Source organism: Dermacentor albipictus, chromosome 1 (genome assembly GCF_038994185.2).
Source record: "Dermacentor albipictus isolate Rhodes 1998 colony chromosome 1, USDA_Dalb.pri_finalv2, whole genome shotgun sequence".
Lineage (NCBI taxonomy): Eukaryota > Metazoa > Arthropoda > Arachnida > Ixodida > Ixodidae > Dermacentor > Dermacentor albipictus.
In genome coordinates, this window is record NC_091821.1 from 502,489,343 (window position 1) to 502,511,843 (window position 22,501).

The 22,501-nt window shown below is 49.6% G+C and overlaps 1 protein-coding gene across 1 annotated transcript in view; it reads left to right on the top strand.

Annotated features, from left to right (window-relative positions):
- The window catches only part of LOC135909343 (uncharacterized), an 81,353-nt gene that overhangs the window by 28,876 nt on the left and 29,976 nt on the right, over nt 1-22,501 (top strand). The window contains exon 3 of the mRNA XM_065441287.1: nt 15,485-15,569. Within this exon, the coding sequence (XP_065297359.1) occupies nt 15,485-15,569 (85 nt within the window). The remainder of the gene's footprint in view (nt 1-15,484; nt 15,570-22,501) is intronic.

Consider the following 22,501-nt stretch of genomic DNA (forward strand, 5'->3'; position numbering starts at 1 on the left):
CGTGAGTGACGAGGCAGAGCCAAGGTGACGATCAATGTAACGGTTTATTAGTACGTGAGTGCGCAGCCAAAAATAATACGCAGCGCCCATGCTCACAGCGATTACTATATAGCCTTGAGCGATGCGCTATCTTTATGAAGTCACACGCGCTTCTCATGACACCACACTCCTTCCTACTATGCTCATGGCCTGTACCAATCGGAAGGTTTCCTTGTACGAGCATTGCGTCGAAGAGTCTATGCTCCTAGAAGGGATGCAGGTTGCAAGGAGCAAGGATGCAAGCAGCGCCGTATGTAATGCGGCTGTACAGAAAGGCTTGTACCATTCGCAAGGTGTCGTGCTCTTTGAGGCCATTGCGGCGATTGGCCACCCGTCGTATGAGATGCATGCCGGTGTTCTGTAGCCTGGGGAGTGTGGCGGAGCCAAGGCCGTCCTTGTGTATATGGAGTCCAAGGATGCGAAGCGAGTCGACCTTCGGTATTGGGACTCCATGTAGAAGGACTTCTGGTCTCAAGTGCGTCGTGGCTTGGGGGTCTGCCCCAGGTGCGTTCCCCAAGCACTAGCAGCTCGGATTTATCTGGGGCACAGTGGAGCCCGCAGTTATTGAGGTACCGTTGGATGATGTTGACTGCCTCCTGAAGACGGTCCTCTTGTTCGCCCGTGCTCGCGCCTCGCGTCCACAACGTGATATAATCTGCATATAGAGCGTGGCATATCCCTGGGACGGTGTCTAGGAGGCGGGGAAGCTTGAGGAGGGGCACGTTGAAGAGGAGTGGCGAGACTACCGAACCATACGGCATGCCTCTGTTAGGTAGGTGAAATTTCTTGCTCCGGAACTTGGTAATCCCTACCATGGCCGTACGGTTGATGAGAAAAAGCGCCCATGTAGGCGTATGTTTTGGTGCGGCAGCCGATATCACCTAGGTGATGAAGAATCGCTTCATGACTCACGCTATCGAATGCGCTCTTTACGTCTAGAGCAAGAATGGATGACCTGCTGTGTTTCCTCAAATGGTCAAGAATATCTTCCTTTAGCTGGAAGAGGATGTCCCTTGTGGAAAGTATCAGGCGGAAGCCGGGCATGGTGTTCGGATAGCGATCGTTTTCCTCGAGATGTGAGGGAGCCACTTGTTGGCAACGTGTTCAAAACGTTTCCTAGCGCGAAACGTAAGGGAGATGGGGCGGAGATTCGTGATGGAGGTGTGCTTGTTAGGCTTGGGTAGCATGAGACCTCCGAGTGCTTCCAGGCTGTTGGTAGCTCGCCCTTAATCCAGCAGTCGTTATAGTACCGAAGGAGAGCCGTCAACGCCCAAGGGGGAGGGGTGGGTAGCTGTCGAAGGTGCTTGTTGGTGACATTGTCTTTGCCCATGCTCGTATTGCGAGTTAGCTTAGCCAGAGTCACCTGTAACTCTGATTGTGTGAAAGGCCGATCTAGCGCTTTGTTCAGCGCTTCTTGGTTCCCTCTGGGTGTGGAAAGATTGGTAGCTGTGGTTTGCGGTTAGTTGAGCCGTGTAGCTTCGTGTGAAGTTCTTGGAGTAGCTGATTGTGATGCCCAATTGGGGACAAAGGTTCGTGCACCTAAAGGTTTTAACGGTTCTCTTAGGTGGCGCCTCCGAGAACCTAATTGAGGACAAAGCCGTTGGTTTCGAAAACACACACAAACTTTTAATGGAACTAAAAAAGAGGCTTAAAATAAGTAGACGGAAATAGAAAGCATAAAATAAACACTCAAACAGACATCACGGCAGTAAGATACACAATTGGGGCTAGTATGACGTTAACTAGTGCGCGTGTCCGGGCTTGCCACGACGGCAGGGACGCATAACAGTCACGGCGTGGAGACGCGGCGACAAGTTGATGAAAGGAGTTGCGCCGGTCTCACCAAAGGTCGGGGTATAGGATGGTTGACCGGGCGACCGGAGCGCCCTTGCTCTGGCTTGAAGATAGAGGCGGGCGGCTAGGCGGCACGACAGACGGGGGCGGCGTTCTGGCCGGGCAGCTGGGCGCAGAACTCGGGCCCGTAGCCCAACTGCTCTCGTCCTGCCCACGGGCACAGAAGCCCGCCGGCCTTGAGCAGCTGGCGGCACGCTCGGGTAGAGCGGCGATGCGCAGGAACGGGTTGGCAGGAGGACCCGGCTGGGTGAAGTCCTGGTGGCTCGGGTACGGAACCCGACGGCCCGTCTTCAACTCCCGGTCCGGTGGCCGACCTTCTCCTGGCGTCGCTTCCTGGAACTCTCCCGGCGTCTCCCCCTTCTGCCAGCGTGCCTCGCCTTTTCTTCCGCTCTGGCCGATTAGTCATTTTCCGATTGGCTGCCTGACGCCCCGTGGTCTTTCCTAATTGGTTCGCATTTTACTCTTGTTTTCTTTTCTTGCGCCGAGCGTTCACATTCCGGACGCTCTTCGGCGTCGTCGTTTTCCTCCAGCACGGAATTCGCCTCGGCGCGCGCACTCCTTGTCGTCTGCTTCTGTCCTTCCCGACCACCGTACCATGTCGCGCACCACACATATCACATTGATCTTCTACGCCGCCATAGTTGCCCGCGCCTCCTGCCCGCCTTTCCTTCCTTGACATTCTGTCGGCATTTGTGCGACCTCCTCCATGAGGTCTATGCGTGCGAGAAAACACGCCCATGGCTCTTCAACGCGACCCGTTGGCTCTCGGGCACGTGCTTGCGAGCGGTATTCTGGTGGGTAGACTTTCCGTCCCGGCATCAGTGGTCTTTAATCGATTATGGCTAGGGCGCATACGCTTAAGTTCATACAGGCCAACATCGACCACACCAGGGACGCGGTGAAGCTGTTGGTTGACCACATGTATCGGGGTGGGTTTTCATTTGCCATCGTCTCGGAGCTGCACATCCTAGATGGCAAAATAACTTCTTTCAACGCCCCGGTGAATCCGCGCGTAATGCTGCTGGCACGAGCTCCAGGTTTTGACCTGTTCCCGGTATATATATTGCAGCACGTAGTTGCGGTCAGCTGTGCTTGCCCGGGGCAAGCACAGCTGACCGCAAGCTGATTTCATCCTAGTGGCGACATATGCCCCTCCGCATCGCCCTATACACCCCATCCTAGACGAGCTCCGGCAATGTTTCTCGCGGCATTCCTCTCAGAACTTTGTTCTGGCCGGAGACCTTAATGCCAAGCATGAACTCTGGGGCCCTGTAGCTGGCGACATGCGGGGCGTCCTGCTGACAAGTTTTGCCAGCGGCAATGGTCTTCACATCCGTCTTCACATCTGCCCCTACCTTCGACACGCCTTACGCCAGTTCGTGGATTGACGTTACAATGCTGTCCATACCTTTAGCCCGGAAGGGGTACACCTGGGCAGTATCGGACGCGGACACGCTCTCGGGCCACAGATATATTAAATTTTCTCTCTGTGCGACTCCCGGCAAAACAGTGAAGCGTCTGACCACTTATGCGCAATGTGAGATGCTGAACGTCCTGCAGAGTTCCGCTTGGTTCGCACGGGTGATTCGCTGTGCCTTTTCCACGACCCTTTCGCTGGACATGGTGCTTGCGCAATTCCACCGTATCTACGATGCGCTTTCTCTAAAGCACATGCGAGTAATACGACAACGGGGTGAACGGGCCAACGCGTGGTGGACCCCGCAGTTGAGGGAGGAGCGGGCAAGAGTACGCGCGATGCGACACCGGGCTCAGCGGACACGGGATCCTGCGCTACGTACGGTTTTCAGGCGGCAATATGCCAACGCCTTCGCGGTCTACAAACAACATCCGAATCTCGAAAGACAGCTTCGAAAAGACTGTCTGTCGAGACCTCACTGCGAAACACCTATTTGGCAACAGTTTAAACTGACTTTTGGCAAACACGTCGCACCCGCGCCCCTTCCCCCGCTCGCTGTCTCTCCGGAAGGATCGACGGTCTCCATTCTTGACTTCGCCGTGGCGACTGGCGACTGACGATCCGACCTCTGAAGGCGAGCTCTACCAGCGCCTTCGACATCTCACCACTTGCCCTTATCCTCGGCACTGCAAGGACCATCCGTTGAGCATGGCAGAGATCGAACATGCCATCTCGCTAGGAAACCCTCATGCGGCGCCGAGGCCCGACGGCCTTACAGGCATGTTTGTCCGCCAGCTATTTCAGCAGCATCCCTTCTTTCTGTCAGTATTTGACAGAGATCTCAAACTGGGCCACTCCCCCTCCTGTTGGAAGGTTGGCAGGATAATTTTCACACTGAAGCCTGGTCGTCCCCCTCACCTTCCATCCGCATACAGGCCAGTTGTCATGAACTCGCTTTTCGGTAAGGTCCTTGAACACCTACTAAATTCCCGGCTATACCATTTCCTGCACTCCAACAATCTTCTTCACCCCCACCAGTTCGGACTTACACATGCTCGTGGTGCCCTTCAGGCGCTCTACGCATTACGTCAGAGGCTGTGCGCCCTGAAATCCAGCAAGACTCCAGCCATCCTGATCTCATTAGACTTTAAAGGGACCTTCTACAGCGTGTGGCACGACGCGGTTTTCTTCTTTTTCCGAAAACACCGCTGCCCGGTCAACCTCTACAACCTGCTCCAGTCCTTTGTGACGGGGCGAACGGTTGTCTTTCGTTCGAACGCGGGAGAGATGACTGCACGCTCGTCGATTGGCACCCCTCAGGGATCACCGGTCAGCCCTCTATTATGGAACGTAGTCATCCACTCGCTTCTAGATCTCGACCTCCCCGAGGGAGTACACATACAGGCCTATGCGGACGACACCATTCTCCTCATTACTGGCACGTCGCGTTTGCAACTACAGGCCTTGGCGGAATCGGTCCTTACCTTGGTCTGTAATTGGTCTCGACAGAACAAGGTCCAAATCAGTCACCCAAAATCTTTCTTTGTATTTTTTAACAACGGCCACATTGGAACATCAAAGCGGCGGCCGTCCATCCGATTGGATGGCGTTTTCTTGCAGTGCAAAGATCGCATCAAGCTCCTTGGTGTGGTCTTTGACAATAAACTTAACTTCTTTGCCCACGTCGACTATATTAAATCTAAATCGGAGGTATTGGCTGTTCGATTACTAAATTTTATCCGTTTAGATCGCACGCTTCCTCCGGCAGTTATTCGCCGACTATACCGACAGGTCCTCCTGCCTGCAGTTGCATACGCGTCTCCAGTTTGGTGGCCTCCCTTTCCCTCCACCCACCTTACCACGCGTGTCCTCTCTGCCCAGCGGTCCCTTCTTGTAGCCATGACGGGCGCTAACCATACGACGCGCACGTCGGCAGTTCATGTACTATTAGCCAACTGTCCTCCCCTTACAGCTTACAGTGGAGCTGGATCGATTGGCGGCAGAGTTCTCCCTATTAACGCGATAGCGTTAAGGAGCTCGTGTCGCAGAAAAGCCGGTGTCGTCGTCGTCGGTGTCGGCGTCGTCGTCGGTGTCGGCGTTTGCGGCGTTGACCGTGAGCGATAAATCACGGCAGGCGCTTCATAAATAAAAGCAACTTCCAAGATTGGCCCGGTGGGAATCGAACCAGGGTCTCCGGAGTGTGAGACGGAGACGCTACCACTCAGCCACGAGTTCGATGCTTCCAAGCCGTGCAAACGCGCCTCTAGTGAATGCGGTGTTGCCTTCGAAACGAGCCGTGGAAAGTTATACTGCGGTGTATATCGGTAATTATGAACATGTAACGTACAGAAGTCACAATAGAGAGTTTTAGCCCAGCGGGTTTACGGCCAGCGGAGCGGAGCGGGCGAGCGGAGACGCGACTGCGCATGCGCACCACGCTGAGGCCGCCAGCGGTTTTGCGGAGCAGCGTTTACGCCCGCTGGAAAGTAAGGGCGCGCGGGCGTGTATGGGAAATGCAAGACGGCAGCCGCGAACATGAACGCCGGCAGTTCTGCATCGAAGACGGCGACTGCCGCGCTGACCCGTACATTAGTACTCGGTACATTATTAACAAATAATGCACTCAGAACATGTAATATATCTTTATTCAACATTTCTTGCATAATAAAAGCAAGCGTAATTGAATTTCATTCCTCAGTAACTCCTATTCGAAACACTAGGTGGGGCAGCAGAGCGCCTCGCTCTTTACCCCGCTCGAGCGGGTGATCCGCTGGGCTAAAATTCTTTTTTCGCGAGCCGCTCCGCTGGCGCAACGATGGAGACCGCACCGCTCCGCTGGCCGTAAACCCGCTGGGCTAAAACTCTCTAATTACACGACTTGCGAAGTGCGTTTCCGCTGCATTTCTTCTGCGCTTTCCGCACACGCACAGCCATCTTGCGGCAAACACAGAAGACCCCCTCCTCTCAATGTACGGCGCTGCCCCGACAGGAGGCGCGCCGCGCGCGCATTGGGACCGCTGCCAGGCGCGTCGCGGGACTCCCTCTCCCCTGACGACGCTTCGCCGTGCTCCTGGTCCTTTCTTTAGATTACTATCTCTCTGCCCGTGCCGATCGCGACGTTTGGCTGGCGTAGATCGTTTCCCCTCCGAGACACCGAGTTCTTTGGTTCGTTCCGTTCGCTCAGGCGCACGTTTCGTTGCCGCGCCGAACGCTGCGTTTCTCGACGCTCACCGCGTGATAGGTGGGCGCTAAGTCCGATGCGCGGCGCATCGTAAGTGATCGCTGTGCCGTAGCGCATTGTCTTATACCCCTTGGCGGGTCGACGGGAACGCTGTCGCGTCCCACTCTTGAAGGCGAAGCTTAAGCGTCCTCCAATTTTTTTACACTCCGACAGGTGACTCATTCATCATCATCATCATCATCATCATCATCAGCCTGGTTACGGCCACTGCAGGGCAAAGGCCTCTCCTATACTTCTCCAACAACCCCGGTCAGGTGACTCATTATGGGGTTGAAACTTTTCATCCCCACTTACTCGACTTCCCCTGTGACCCGTGGAAGGAGCACCCTAGTTAGCCCGTCCGGTTCCCTTTCACGCGCCTCTCCCCTGAACAGGCAAACAAGCTTTCCCGGGCTCCTGTCTATCATGTTTACACGGACGGTGCCTGCACCACCACTGCGGCGGGCGCCGCGTTTGTAGCCTTGGATCGGGGTGGTCATGTCTTCCGTGTAGGCAAATACCGGGTTGTTAGCGCCTCTAGTGCATTCGGCACTGAGCTGTGTGCATTTGAGGAGGCGCTGACATATATAGCTACCCTGCGCCACACAGTCTACCTGTACACAGACTGTCTGTCGCTTTTGGTGGCCCTGTCACGGTTGCGCAATGCGGGGGAGCAGATAAGGCGAGTCAGGAATGTGTTGCGTTTCCTGGCAAGAAACGGACCTGGTGTCCTGTTATTTCACGTACCATGGCACCGGGGCGTGCTGGGCAACGAGCTTGCCGACACCGCTGCTTCGTCTGCGTGCACTACTGGAGCAGTTCGCACGGGCGCTTACTCCATCCCATCGATCAGAAAGCGGTTTTTTTGGTATAGCCGCGAACCAGTGGCACGAATACTGGCAACAGGAGGAGCGGGGCATCTGCCTCTACGCTTGGGTGCCCAGTGTTCACTAAATCCCTAATTGGTTCCCTCCAAACTGCTTACTCGTTCACCTCACAGGACATGGACACTTTCCTTATTACTTGCACCGATTTCATCTAAGTGCCACAAATCTGTGTACCTGTGGAGCGGAGTGCGAGGGAGCGGAGCACTATTTTACTACGTGCCCACGTGCTGCGCATAGTGGCACAAATGTGCGCTCACTCCCGGATCGAGCATGTGACGCCAGCAGTGTGCCCTGCGATGCTACAAACTAAACGACACCGCGCGTTGTTATTATAGTTAGCCCATGCCATTGTACGTTCTGTGCCGGCACAACCCACCACTATCACCTTTCCGGATGGCTCATAACTCCCCTTGTTCTCTCATGGCTTCTGTCTTTCTGCTCGCTCTTTCACGCTTTCATATTACTTTTGCATGTCTGTTCAAGCCATTATCAATGTACATGCCTACCGTGGTGGGGTCTATACCCCGTTGCCTGTGGTACTAACTGCACGCTCCATCTACATTACCTCCCTTCCTATCCACCTCTTCACATCTCTTTCTATCACTCTGCTGCTGCTTAACATACTGTCTTCAGACCCATTCTAGCATGCATCATTTATCTTTCCCTGCTCGGTGACCATCCCGTGCATGTATGATCTAGAGCTTTCAAGTCATCACCAGATCATGCTGCTCTCGGCCTACCACGGACCCAGCCTCCAGCCACGCTGATATCCGATGTACCCGGACCGCAGCAGCAGGAAGGGTGTACATAGTTCTGTCCACACCCGCCGTGGTTGCTCAGTGGCTATGGTGTTGGGCTGCTGAGCACGAGGTCGCGGGATCGAATCCCGGCCACGGCGGCCGCATTTCGATGGGGGCGAAATGTGAAAACACCCGTGCACTTAGATTTAGGTGCACCTTAAAGAACCCCAGGGGGTCGAAATTTTCGGAGTCCTCCACTACGGCGTGCCTCATAATCAGAAAGTGGTTTTGGCACGTAAAACCCCATAATTTAATTTTTTAATAGTTCTGTCCACTGGCCAGAAGATGCACAACCGACGGAAGATAAATGGCCTATTTAAAATCTCGCATCTTTATGCAATAAAGCTGCAGCATCCAAATGACAGCGCATCACTGCCGGAGCCTAAGAATCAATAAAACATCAGGAGCACGATACTTGGTATATCCGAGCTGCTAATCTGGCCGACTAACTCTCTTCTCCTATACATCCCTAAATATACCTCTGGTTTCAGCTCCGAAAATTTTTTCTTACCTTATTGGCTTTTGTATCCAAATTTATTTTGGATTATCATTCGTGATGATCCCTCAATATTTTATATTTTGATTGGCGTCTAAGCCCGTTACACCTCATGGTGGTGCGGGCCTCCCCCCACCCCCTTTATTAATGTTTTTTTTTGCACTGGGGGGAACAACCAAGCCATAGTTGTGGATGAGTCGGTTAATTATGTGTCTTTGTTGGGTCTTGGTGTGGGTGTTGTCGACCAGGACCAGGCAAATTCAGAACGTCGGGTTTTGGAACGACCAGTGCCGGCGCGTTGCTAAGTTCGCCTCAGGTGCTTAGGTGCTCCTTTGGTCACCATGTCGTCAGGAAGTTTCCTCACCCAGAAGCTTTGAACTCAATAAAAGAAAGTTAAATTATAGGGTTTTACGTGCCAAAACCACTTTCTGATTATGAGGCACGCCGTAGTGGAGGACTACGGAAATTTCGACCAACTGGGGTTCTTTAACGTGCACCTAAATCTAAGCACACGGGTGTTTTCGCATTTCGTCCCCATCGAAATGCGGCCGCCGTGGCCGGGATTCGATCCCGCGACCTCGTGCTCAGCAGCCCAACACCATAGCCACTGAGCAACCACGGCGGGTGCTTTTAACTCATTACACTGGGCCTTATGAAGTCCTACGTCAAGTTAACGACGTCAATTACGAGATCTTGCCATTACAGTTTGATCCATCCTCAAGTCTGACACCTCTTACCATCGTGCACGTTTCGTGGCTGAAGCCATACTTGGCTCGCAGTTCTTCGCCTAACATGCGCCGTGTAGGCGCTTCAGCACGCGGGGGTCCTGTCACGGAAGGATAAAAGAAGACAAAGGAAGAAGAAGAGGCGCTGGCTGCTGCGAGTTGTTGCTGGTCAGCCATCTTAACTGCATTGACTCTGCTTGTATATATATTGTAAATACACTCTGTCTATGCTCCCAACATCCCCGTAACAGTATCTTTAAAGGTTATCGCAAAACTGCGTGTCGCACTCTGATGCAAGGTTACCCGGAAGGTCATTCAACAAACGGGTAGCTCGTGGAAGAGCCGGATAAGTTAAATGCGTCAGTAACACCGTCATGCGCGCTCAGCCAAGGTTGTTATGCAGTCTGCGTGAAGTTCGATTAGCGAGATTAAGGTGTAAAGAGGATAGCATACATGGTGTGCATGAATTTGTAGAATAGCTATAAGAGAGCAATGTCACGACGAGTAATTAATGGCTCAAATGAAATGTCTTGTTTAATTTGTGTTATGCTAGAAGGGTATCTGTAATTATGCGTAATGAACCGACTGCCTCTGTACTGAATGGCTTCTGACATGTTGGTCAGATATTGTTGATACGGGGACCAAATTGAAAAGTTGAGGACGAATTGAAGCGAGATGAGTTTGTTTACGTACACTGGAGGGAGAATTATGCAGATTACAACGTAGATAATCTAATGACCTTGATACGTTAGCACAGATGTAAATAATATGTGCGGACCAAGAAAGACACGGGGTTAAGTTTGTGTCTAGGTAATTGTACAGCTTATTACGTTCCACAGTGTTGTTACTAATTTTATACAGGCCGCTAGAGTTTGGAAGTTTACGGCTAAAAGTGATTAGTTTGCACTTGGAAACATTTAATGATATCGGCTAGGCCCTGCAGCACTCACTGTACGTTCAAAGTCCTGTTGAAGGGCGACATGGCCGCTGTTGTTGTAAATTGGGCGGTAAATAATACCATCATCAGCAAATATGCATGTACAAGATGATGTGTTGTCAGGCAAGTCATTATTCTAAATTATAGAGCTTAAGGGGCCTAGAACGCTGCCTTGCGGTACCCAGAGGAAACGTAACAAAGTGATTAACAGTAATTGTTTAGTACAGTAAATTGCTGTCAGTTTGGTAAAAAATTATGGAGCCATGTCAACGTAAGCCAATTAGTCCTAACGATTTTTAAAATCAAGCGGCAGTGAGTTACACGATCAAAGGCCCTCATCAATGGCAAAAAATATGCAACCTGCCTGACTGTTAAAGTTCATGTTAGAATGCAAGTCAGCAGTAAATTCATACAGTTGAGTCTCGCAAGAAAAACCCTTACGGAACCCATGCTGATTAAGAAAAAGAAACTGCTGGACTTTAGATCAGAGTAAATATGCGGAGCTATGATATGCCCAAGCGTTTTGCAACAAATGCATGTCAAGGAAATGAGGCGACAATTTCTAGGTGAACTGTTATTTCCATTTTTATGGACTGGCACCACCTTCGCTATCTTCCAGTCAGCAAGTAGATCCTAGTAGGTAACGGCTGCATATGTAAGTCGAATGAAATTGTCCTTGAGACTGATGTAGTATTCTTTAAACTTTTGGAGTTAATATCGTCTATAACAGACGAAGACATTTTAAGTTTTTCTATGATTTTATAAATACCTTGGACTTTAATATCAATGCGCGCCATGTAGGAGTAATATTGGTCGATAAATTCAGGAAGATGGTCATCTTTACTAGTGAAGACAGACGAAAAGAATGAGTTAAGAAATTTGGAAAACGCTTCAGCATCGCCTTTAAAAGTGTAACGCGATAACATTAAAAGATCTTTGACTGCTTTTCACGCTTCCCGGCAACTTCAGCGTATGTAACTTTAATGTTTACAGGGAAACACAGGCGGCGTACGCTATGCAGGAAGGCGGGCTTTCTGGTAGAAACGCGGCTTTTTGCGCGGGCCGCGATGGATGGATGGATGGATGTTATGAGCGTCCCCTTTGGAACGGGGCGGTGGGTTGCGCCACCAAGCTCTTGCTACTATGCTGCCTGATATCCTACCTAGGTTAACCAATGAAAAAAGGAAAGAAAAAAATGGCTGTGGCTTAGCTAAGGTTAAGCCCAGGATGCGAAGCATACTAGCCTTTATTTTAGTTGTTGAACCACTGTTTAGACTGGTGAACTGCTGTTGCTTGGCTATATTTGGTTCGGCTAGACGAAGAAACAACTCATGCGTTACTCTGCTTCGCCTTCAAGAGTGGAACGCGACAGCGTTCCCGTCGACCCGCCAAGGGGTGTAAGACAATGGGCTACGGCGCAGCGACTACGCGCCCCGCATTGGACGCGGTGAGCGTCGAGCAACGCAGCGTTCGGCGCCGCAACGAAATGTGCGCCTGAGCAAGCGACGTACGCCTGAGCCTTAGAAGCAGCTCGTTTCTAAGGCAACACCGCATTCACTAGAGGCGTTTTTGTACCGCTTTGAAGCATCGTACTCGTGGCTCAGTGGTAGCGTCTCCGTCTCACACTCCGGAGACCCTGGTTCGATTCCCACCCAGCCCATCTTGCAAGAGTTGAGCCAAAGCCACATATAAACAAGCGCAGCTGCTTATATACCGCCGCGAGCGACGGCGCGAGTTGGAGCCCCGTTTCTCCTCTGTCGTGACGTCACGGTGTCACGTGGTATGGCATGGGGTCAAAGGTCATTGAAGGCGACACCGCCGCGCCTGAGGAGCTGGGTTGAGCTCTCGTAATATGCTTCGCATAAAAAAACACTATGAACTAAATCGTCCAAATTTTCTGATCCCCTATTGCGAACTGTGTTTTTGTACGTCTCCGTCTTTTGTCGTTTCCCTACTTTTCTTCCACCAATCCTCCAATCGCCTCTTACTAATGTCTATTGCGGACCTGTTTGCTTTACCACTGCCCCCGCTGAACCCAAGGGCTTCAAGGAGGCCAGTGGTACCTAAATCGACCGCTGGTTAGACGTCTTCACATTCTAATAAAATATGCTCCGTCATTTCCCTAGCCTTCCCGCAGCAAGCACATGCTTCTTCTTCCTTCTTATATCTCGCTTTATAGGTGCGTGTTCTAAGGCATCCCGATCTCGCTTCGAAAAGTAATGAGCTTCCCTTTGAGTTATCATAAATGGTTTCTTTCCTGATTTCGTTTTTTCCTCTGAAGTAGTTACTCATGGCAGGTTTCTTTTCCATTGCCGCCACCCTTGAGATTAATTCAGCCTCTCTAACGTTCCGCTTGACCTTCTTTGTTGCTGTGTTGCCCACCCCACAGGCCACATACTTGCTGGTAAGCTTCCTAGTTCTTTTCTTCCACTGTGAATCAATGTTTTGTCTGTACAGATATCTGAACACTCTCCCAGCCCATCAACTTTCGTCCATATTTCTCAGCCGTTCTCCATACTCAATTTTACTGCGAGCTTCCCTCACTTCAAAACTAGCCCAGCCCATATCCCCCTGCACAGCTTCATCTGTAGTCTTCCCGTGAGCGCCCAATGCGAGGCGACCCACTGACCTTTGGTTCCCGTCGAGCCCTGATTGTACCCCTGATTTAAAGCAAACAACCGCATTTCCAAAAGTAAGTCCTGGAACCATTACCCCTTTCCACATACCTCATAGGACCTCGTACCTATTGTATCCCCATAGCGCTCTGTGCTTCATTATGGCTGTATTTCTCTTCCCCTTGACTGTTATGATTTTTTCCTGTGCTTCCATATATCCATTGCCTTCGTTTATCCATATACCAAGGTATTTATATTCTGTTACCCGAGGTATTTCTTGGCCCTGTATCTCCACTGTCTGTTCACTGTTTCATTGAATACCATAACACCTGATTTTCTAACACTAAATTTCAAACCTAAATTGTTGCCTTCCTGTCCACAGATATTAGCCAGACGATGCAAATCACTTTGCTTGTTAGCGAGCAACACAATGTCGTCCGCATAAAATAAACCTGGGAGTTGATGCTCTATTACTGTACCTGCCTATTTGTATGAGAGATTAAACCCGATATTACTTCCTTCTAGCTTCCTCTCTATCCTCACCATGTACATCATAAACAGCAGCGGGGATAAAGGGCACCCCTGCCTCAGTCCCTTGTTGATTCGAACTTTCTCCGCGCTTCTCATCCCCTCCCATTCAACGCAAACGGTATTTTCTAAGTAAATCTCTCTCAAAAGCTGTAGACATGCGATGCGGCGGAGGCGAGCGCCATCTGGAGGTATTGCAAGGAACCGGGCGCACCGCTCCGTGGCCTCCAAGATATTGCGCACTATGGCGAGTGCAAATGGCGGACACCGTGGCCGTTCTATGAATGATATAATTGCTGGAAAAGGGGTTTGTTTGAGTTTTCGCGCAACAGAATTGTTTTCTCGTATATTCAAATTACAATCCGACGATATCATGTCTGTAGGTTGTGTGTGGTACTTTACGATTTTTTACGTATTTTAGCTTGAGAAATTCATTTAGAGCAGTAACTTCCTTGTGCCCCATGGAAGGCCTGGGTATGCGTGGTTCGACATTCTTTTTGTCGAAACGACGTCCGGCGCTGGACGCCGGATTTTCTCTGACACGGTGCCCTTAACGCTCTCGCGTTAAGAACATATGGACAACCAATGTCGGGGTAGGTGTGTCATATTTATTATGCAAGGAACAGCAGCTAGTGTTGCAAACAAGACTTTTTACTTTCCAGAACTTACTCAGATTACTCTGAAGGTGTGGTGCTCAGACTTCAGAAAAATACTTTTCCTTTGAAGCAGTAATTCCGTAGTATATCTCCAGGCATTGGCCATACTTTGGCATTGGCCATCGAGGCCCTTAAAATGATTCAACGCAAAGCCTCGGTTTTATTTTTTCAAAGTATCGTGTAACTGACTCACCAACGACCCTCATGCGAACTCACGGTATTGAAACATTACAGCTGCGCCGGAAAATTCAAAGACTGAAACTACTTTTCTTACTAAGAAACCATAAACTGTCTATGAATGCAGACCCCTTCCTTAAACCTAACACTATGCGCCAAACACGAAATCATCATGCACAATCTTTCACCCCTTACAGTACTAGGATTAACGCCTTTAAATACTCATTTTTTCCACGCACCATTGAGGAGTGGAACAGGTGTCCGCCAGATCTTTTAACCAGAGCTGATTCTTTTGACTCAATGTTTTCTTCACAGCATTTAATTTGAGAGCCATTTATTCCTACGTTTACTTTTTGTATTTTGCATCTGAGCCTTGTATTTATTGCTGTATTTTGTGTCACAAGTTGTATTTAACATTTTTCAATTTTGCTAATCCTGTTCTTTTTGCATATATTATGTATTCGCCCCTCCTGCTTAGGCCTGCTGTAGGCCTGCAGTATGTTCTAAATAAAAAAAAAATAAAATACTTATCCCAAGCAGACGGCGAACCAGAACTTTTCGCTGTCTTATAGAGCCAATTCTTGTTTCTGAGTCTGCGCAGAGCCTCGTTAAACCACGGAGTAGTTTTATCGTTAGTGACAGCTATCAAAGGGGCGTGCCTTTGTATTAATCATGACATCTACTTTTTGAAAAGAACCCAGTTTTCTTCTATAGAGCGGCTGTAAAAAGGAGGCACTAGTACGCTGTCAAAAAAGCTAGTAAGCCCCGTGTGAGTGGTGTTATAGTTGGCTTTAATATAATCTCTAATGTTCTTTGATTCAGTTCCTGCAAAAGGCGTCTGAATAGCAAGGGCTACTTGTAGTAATTTGTGGTCACTAAAACCATTCAAATAATCTACGCGTTAAGTGCTTCAGGTACTTCCAAGCCGCAGTCTTCTCCTTTTCCACTCTTACATCAAAGCCCTCGATACGTTCCTGCATTCTAACCATCTGCAGAAACTAAACGCTATTATGGATAACCATTGTTTGGCGTCTCACGCGCTCAATTTGCGTCTTTAGTTTTATACCTCACTGCTGCCCATTCTTGAACGTTCGCTGCGTTCGCTCCGAATAAGTGAACGGGACGCGCCGCAGTGGTCGGACAGCAAGCACGGCCAGCAGGGGAAGTTCCACACCGCAACCGAAAGCGCCTGGACCAGGCAGAAGCTGACAGTGCGATGTAAGTGACACATGCTGCGCTACGGCGCTTTTTGTCCGAGAAGGGGGAAAAAATGGCTGTGGCTTAGCTAAGGTTAAGCCCAGGATGCGAAGCATACTAGCCTTTATTTTAGTCGTTGAACCACTGTTTAGCCTGGTGAACTGCTGTTGCTTGGCTATATTTGGTTCGGCTAGACGAAGAAACAACTCATGCAGGCGAGCGCACGAGCTGAGACCCGGCTATGTAGCTACGCGGCCGCAAGCGAGCGCACGAGTTGAGCCTCCGCTTTTGCAGCTGTTATGACGTCATATGGTAGCTACGCGGCCGCGCGCGGCGCCGCAAGGAAGAGCGTGGTTGTGCGGCTAGTATGCTTCGCATAAAAAAACTCGTGGCTCAGTGGTAACGTCTCACACTCCGGAGACCCTGGTTCGATTCCCACGCAGCCCATCTTGCAAGTTGTTTTTTATTCATGAAGTGCCTGCTTGGATTTATCGCTCACAGCCAACGCCGCAGACGCCGACACTGACGCCGACGACACCGGCTTTTCTGCGACACGAGCTCCTTAACGCTGTCGCGTTAAAACAAAGGCTAGTATGCTTCGCATCCTGGGCTTAACCTTAGCTAAGCCACAGCCATTTTTTATTTATTTATTTATTTATTAAGGAACCCACAGCGCCAAGTCATTACAGCGGGGGGGGGGGGGGTGTACAAGAACAAATACATACGACACCTCTGCTCCTGTACAGTATTAAAAGTTATAACAAAAGAGGAAAAACGAAAAAAAAAACGGAAAAAAAGGCAAAGCCCTTAGCAATGAACATCTACAATCTACAAGATCAAAAAGAAAGCACCATTTGATTCAACCCTCACAACATCACTCGGCAGTCTCTTCCATTCCCTAATGGTTTTAGGAAAGAAAGACATTCTAAACAATTCAGTTTTTGTCGCAAATTCACGGACCTCAAAATCATGGTCAACACGAATGGACCTATAAAAAGGCTCTTGCTCAAACTTTTCGCGATCAACCCGAACAGCTGAATAATAAATAGCATGGAAAAACTCCAGCCTCAACTTCTTACGGCGCGTGTCCAGTAATTCCCAGTTGAGTGCTTCCTTCGTACGCGATGCACTGTATTGAGCCCCGCGTATGCCAGATACGAAACGAGCGGCAATGTTCTGCACCCGCTCCAGCTTATCTTTATCTCTACGAGTATGCGGGTCCCAAACCGTACACGCGTATTCCAGAACTGACCTCACATAAGTCTTGTACAAGATGTCCCGACATGACTGTGGAAAAGTGTTTGCATTTCGGCGAAGAAATCCCACGATTTTGCATGCTTTAGCAGTGACATAATCGACTTGACGGCGCCAATTCAAAGCGGGAGTAAAATAAACTGCTAAATATTTAAATTCGAATACCTGTTCCAACATTACATTCCTTATAACATACGGCTGCATATCAAGGTTTTTCTTTCTTGTAAATTTCATATGAACAGTTTTAGACAAATTCAAAGTTACACTTTGTTTGTGTTTGAATCCGCATTCATTACGCTTTACTTGCTTGCCTCGCTTGCGTATTCATGCTTGCACAGAAGTTTTGATACACCTATCACAAGAGATGGCTAGCAAGCATATTGCCTCGCTCCTACCAATGTACACTGAGCGTCCGAATGCACAGGATGCGGCGGTTGCGTTCATTCTGGTGTGTTTTATGAACATTTTGCGCACCTTTTGCTGATGGTGACCATGAGTACAGAGTGCCAATCATATTTATTGCTTCCATCAAGTCTGTCATGACTATGATGGGTCAAGGGATGTTTTTATTTCATATTTCATGTGATATTTAAAGAAAAGGCTGCACTTTCACGTTGCTACCGCGTTTCATGTTCCACAAGGAAAGAAGTACTTTGTGCCAATTTCCTATTACTGTAACCACCAACTATGGCAAAACAAACACATGTTTGCACATGAGTAGAAAGTAACAACTGTGCTGCATCTACAGAAAGTGGCATATCACAGGATGCACACAACACATACAAGCTGTTGTAGCGTTGTGTTTGTAATATTACACGAGGAAAGAAGCGCTTTGTGATGTGCATATTGCATAAAACAATGCTAGCTTGGGAGCAGCAGCGAATGCAGCTCTTCACAGATAAAGGGGCACGAAGCATTGCCTTACGGCTGCTTCACGAGTACTACTGTTAATAAGTGGCAGCCTTGGAGACTCTTGCATAATGACGAGGGTACAATTGTTTCCGCGGCTGTGGCATACTATTTAAAGGATTGTTTGTATAAGTGTACTTCATCATCATCATCATCATCATCATCATCATCAGCCTGGTTACGCCCACTGCAGGGCAAAGGCCTCTCCCATACTTCTCCAACTACCCCGGTGTCATGTACAAATTGTGGCCATGTTGTCCCTGCAAACTTCTTAATCTCATCCGCCCACCTAACGTTCTACCGCCCCCTGCTACGCTTCCCTTCCCTTGGAATCCATTTCGTAACTCTTAATGACCATCGGTTATCTTCCCTCCTCATTATGAGTCCTGCCCATGCCCATTTCTTTTTCTTGATTTCAACTAAGATATCATTAACTCGCGTTTGTTCCCTCACCCAATCAGCTCTTTTCTTATCCCTTAACGTTACACCTATTATTCTTCTTTCCATAGCTCGTTGCGTCGTCCTCAATTTAAGTAGAACCCCTTTCGTAAGCCTCCAGGTTTCTGCCCCGTACGTGAGTACTGGTAAGACACAGCTGTTGTAAACATTTCTTTTAAGGGATAATGGTAACCTGCTGTTCATGATCTGAGAATGCCTGCCAAACGCACCCCAGCCCATTCTTATTCTTCTGATTATTTCCGTCTCATGATCCGGACTCGCAGTCACTACCTGTCCTAAGTAGATGTATTCCCTTACCACTTCCAGTGCCTCACTACCTATCGTAAACTGCTGTTCTCTTCCGAGACTGTTAAACATTACATTACTTTCCTGCAAATTAATTTTTAGACCCAACCTTCGGCTTTGCCTCCCCAGGTCAGTGAGCACGCGTTTGCTGGTCCCCTGAGTTACTAAGCAAGGCAATATCATCAGCGAATCGCAAGGTACTAAGGTATTCTCCATTAACTCTTATCCCCAATTCTTCCCCATCCAGGTCTCTGAATACCTCCTGTAAACATGCTGTGAATAGCATTGGAGAGATCGTATCTCCCTGCCTGACGCCTTTCTTTATTGGGATTTTGGTGCTTTGTTTATGGAGGACTACGGTGGGTGTGGAGCAGCTATAGATATCTTTCAGTATTTTTACATACGGGTCGTCTACACCCTGATTCCGCAATGCATCCATGACTGCTGAAGTTTCGACTGAATCAAACGCTTTCTCTTAATCAATGAAATCTATACATAAAGGTTGGTTAGATTCCGCACATTTTTCTATCACCTGATTGATAGTGTGAATATGGTCTATTGTTGAGTAGCCTTTACGGAGTCCTGCCTGGTCCTTTGGTTGCCGGAAGTCTAAGGTGTTCCTGATTCTATTTGCAATTACCTTAGTAAATACTTTGTAGGCAACCGACAGTAAGCTGATCGGTCTATAATTTTTCAAGTCTTTGGCGAAACGAAGTGTGCTTCGTTTGTGTTTAAATTATCATAATCAGTCGGATGTGTGGATTTGGAACATTGACCATCCGTATGGAGGTGCACTTGTTGTGCAATACAAATTTTTTAATGTATTTTCCGCTGTACAAACACAGCCCTGTGATAGCCTAAGGGCACTGCACTTTGTATAAATAAATTATGTATTGTGAAAACTCACCATTCCTGTGTCCTTCAGAAAATGTTGACAACGGCGCTGCGCTGCTGCCTTCCTCTGAGGAACACGTCGTGTGGTGCCAGCACCTGGATGTCTCCTGGCTCCTCTGGCTCCTCAGCTGGTGGCACTTCCCCACCATAATCGTCCAATGTCCAGTCGCCCGCGTCCAAGGCAATGTTATGGATAGCAACGCATGCATAAATGATTTGTGCTGCTCTATTGGGGCTGTATAGCAGTGTCCGAAAGCGCTGCAAGCAGCGGAACTTGCTTTTCAACACCCCGATACATCTCTCCACAACATTGCGCATGGATGCGTGCTCCTGGTTGTAGTGGCCTTCAGAGGTGGTGCCGGCATGGCTGCCAGGTACTGGAACAAGCAGCCATGACTCAAGAGGATATCCTGAGTCTCCTATTACAGAAAGTGACAGCTGAGTGCTCTGCCCTAGTTAGGGGTACGCATTTTACGAATACTAATCAAGCAGATACTCGCCAGGCTGCAGTTGTGCGACTAGGCGTGCACGCAGTGGGTTATGCTGCCACACCCAAGAGTCATGGCACGAACCAGGGAAGCGGAGGTCCACAACAAGAATGCGAAGTTCCGCGTTGCACACCTGCAATGGGGAGCAATACAAAATAGCTCTGCAGATATGCTCGAAATTCGTTTTGCCATTCATGTGCACAAAAGAATACACGTACGCTGGTACAATTAGCAGACTGTTTCAGCCATAGGCGTGCACAGGGTCTTGCAATTGGGGAGGGGGGGCAATGCGCCTCCCCTTGTGTGGACGCCTATGGTTCGCACTAATTGATAGCTAAATGAAAACTCGAGGCCCGATATTGCGCAAGAACCCCCATACGAGCCAAAGCCAGCCCATGCAATGGTTGTAAGTACTTCCGTGTTCAAAATGCTTCCATCGTGTCTTCCCTACAGTGTATTCATTTCTGCTACGACTGCTGCCCATTTAAAACACAATTTTGGAACGGCAGACTGATTATGCACAACACATGGCACTCATCATTACTCCCGACATGTCAGATTTCAACGAGCTCGTAAACAGTTCCCCGCATGTCCTCTATTAATCGTTACATTACTTGTTATGCCAGCTTGGGCATTAAACTGAACAATTGCAACTATGGGCGAGTAAAAATGGCAACTAAAGTTTGAAGTAAAACATTCCAACGCTACTTACGACCATGACGTTTAGGGCGTAATAACTCTTTCTCGACATGAAGCTCGCCGTGTCAGCCGAGCTGAGTCCCTCTGGCTTCATAATGGCGATCAATGTGCCATCGACGCACGCTAGCACGCCTGGAATGGCACCGCGTCGCGCGAACGCCGCCTTAGCCTCATCCTTGGCAGCCGGTGTCAATGGAAAGTCCACCAACTTTCTCCGGGCAGACACGGAAATGATGGCCTCCGTCACCTCGTGAATGGTGCTGCTCACGGCCGACTGTGCCATGTCTACGTGCTCCTCGCGACCAACGCTCCTCTGGAAGCTTCCGGTGCCGAAGAATCGCAGCGCGCACACCTTCCTTTCTGTGGAAAGGCCACTGGCTCGCTGGCACCCAATGATAGGGTCAAGCTCGTCGCACAAGCTACGCACTGTTCGTTTGGACTGACGAAAATACTGCCGAAACTCTTCTTCCGTCAACTCTTCAAATGCATCATCTACCTCGCGTCGTCGTCTCTGCGCGACTGCAGCAGCCGCACAGGCGACACGAAAAGGCAAGGCAGAGAAAAACGCCATGTTTTCCAACTGTTGGGAGCGCGGAATCGGATTGTACCGGATACGAAAGATGCTAACTGTCCCAAGCACTTACGTTCTAATCTAATCCAAGCCGTCTGGTAGCCGTTTTAATTCGTTCTATCGCTCCGGACGGACTCTCCGTCCGGAGCGCAATACGTCACGGCTCACGTGACAATTGACGTCATGGCATTCGTCGCGGTTCAAGTTGACCAATCGTGTGCGGCTCGATGGAACGGACCGCCTCCGTTCTATTTTGGAACGCGTACAAGATCGCACCCTTGGAGCGATCATACCATAGAGTTAGTAGACCAACTCTAGAGGAAAAGCTGGGCCGGAAAAGTGGGAACCTCTAGGGTGCCGCCCTGTTGCTACTGGTCAATGTGGCCAGCGCAATTACTATTGAAAGAGCTGAGAACAAGTACAGGTCACCTTTTGCTTTGTCATCTAAAAACGCATACCTAATGGCTTTATGAAGGTGGTACGTTAATATTAGGTTTGCAGAAAGCGATCGCTAAGTCCGTGACTTATGTAAATCACGATGTACGCATTCATGCAATAAAGGATGACGCGAATTTCGGTTTGGAATCTGTTTTTTGGACGCGTAGTAGTTTCGTACAGTTTAGGTTTGACATGCGATCGCGCGTCGACATCGGACGCTATGGCACACTCGTGCCTTATGTGCCACCGAAGCCCTGAAGTGGTCTGGCATATACCTTCACATGTAAGTAAACGAATGTATCTCCTTGTTGAGAATATCACGCGAGTAGTGTTGTGCCATCACCACAAGCCCGGATTCCGAATCTGCAAGATGCAGAATCTATCCTGCGAGCGCCCTAATTCTCCCTTCACAAGTCAAGATGCTGAGCCGTCAGGCAGCGGGATCCTGCGGGAGAAGCCTCGGCGAGCAGCAGGTTTGGACGTGTCCGCGAGTACCAGACAGCCCGGCGCCGCACCTCCTCTTGCATGGAGGTCACCACGCGCGCGAACTTTGAACCGGGTGGCCAGCGCGGTCGCTGGTTGGACCCCTCGGACGACCGTCGTGTGCTGACTTTGTATTGGGCCGTTTGAGTGACAACGGTTCTCGGGGATTATAAAAGCAGCGACGCGCTGCCTGAAAAACAGGATCCGCCGACCCACCGGGAGACAGTAGGGAGTTTTAGTGTTGGGGACGCAAGCGGCTTGCGTACGCAAGAACTAGGGGCGACGCTACTGCGCATGCGCAGACCATGACGTAGGGGTCTGCGCATGCGCAGTAGCGTGGCCCCTAGCTCTTGCGTACGCAAGCCGGTTGCGTCCCCTAAACTAAAACTCTCTAGTGTCGCTCCCGACTGGGGTGAGATGTGTCACGCGTTTTCGCCGGACGCCGTCGTGCGGGAACAGTCGCGTTTGTTGTG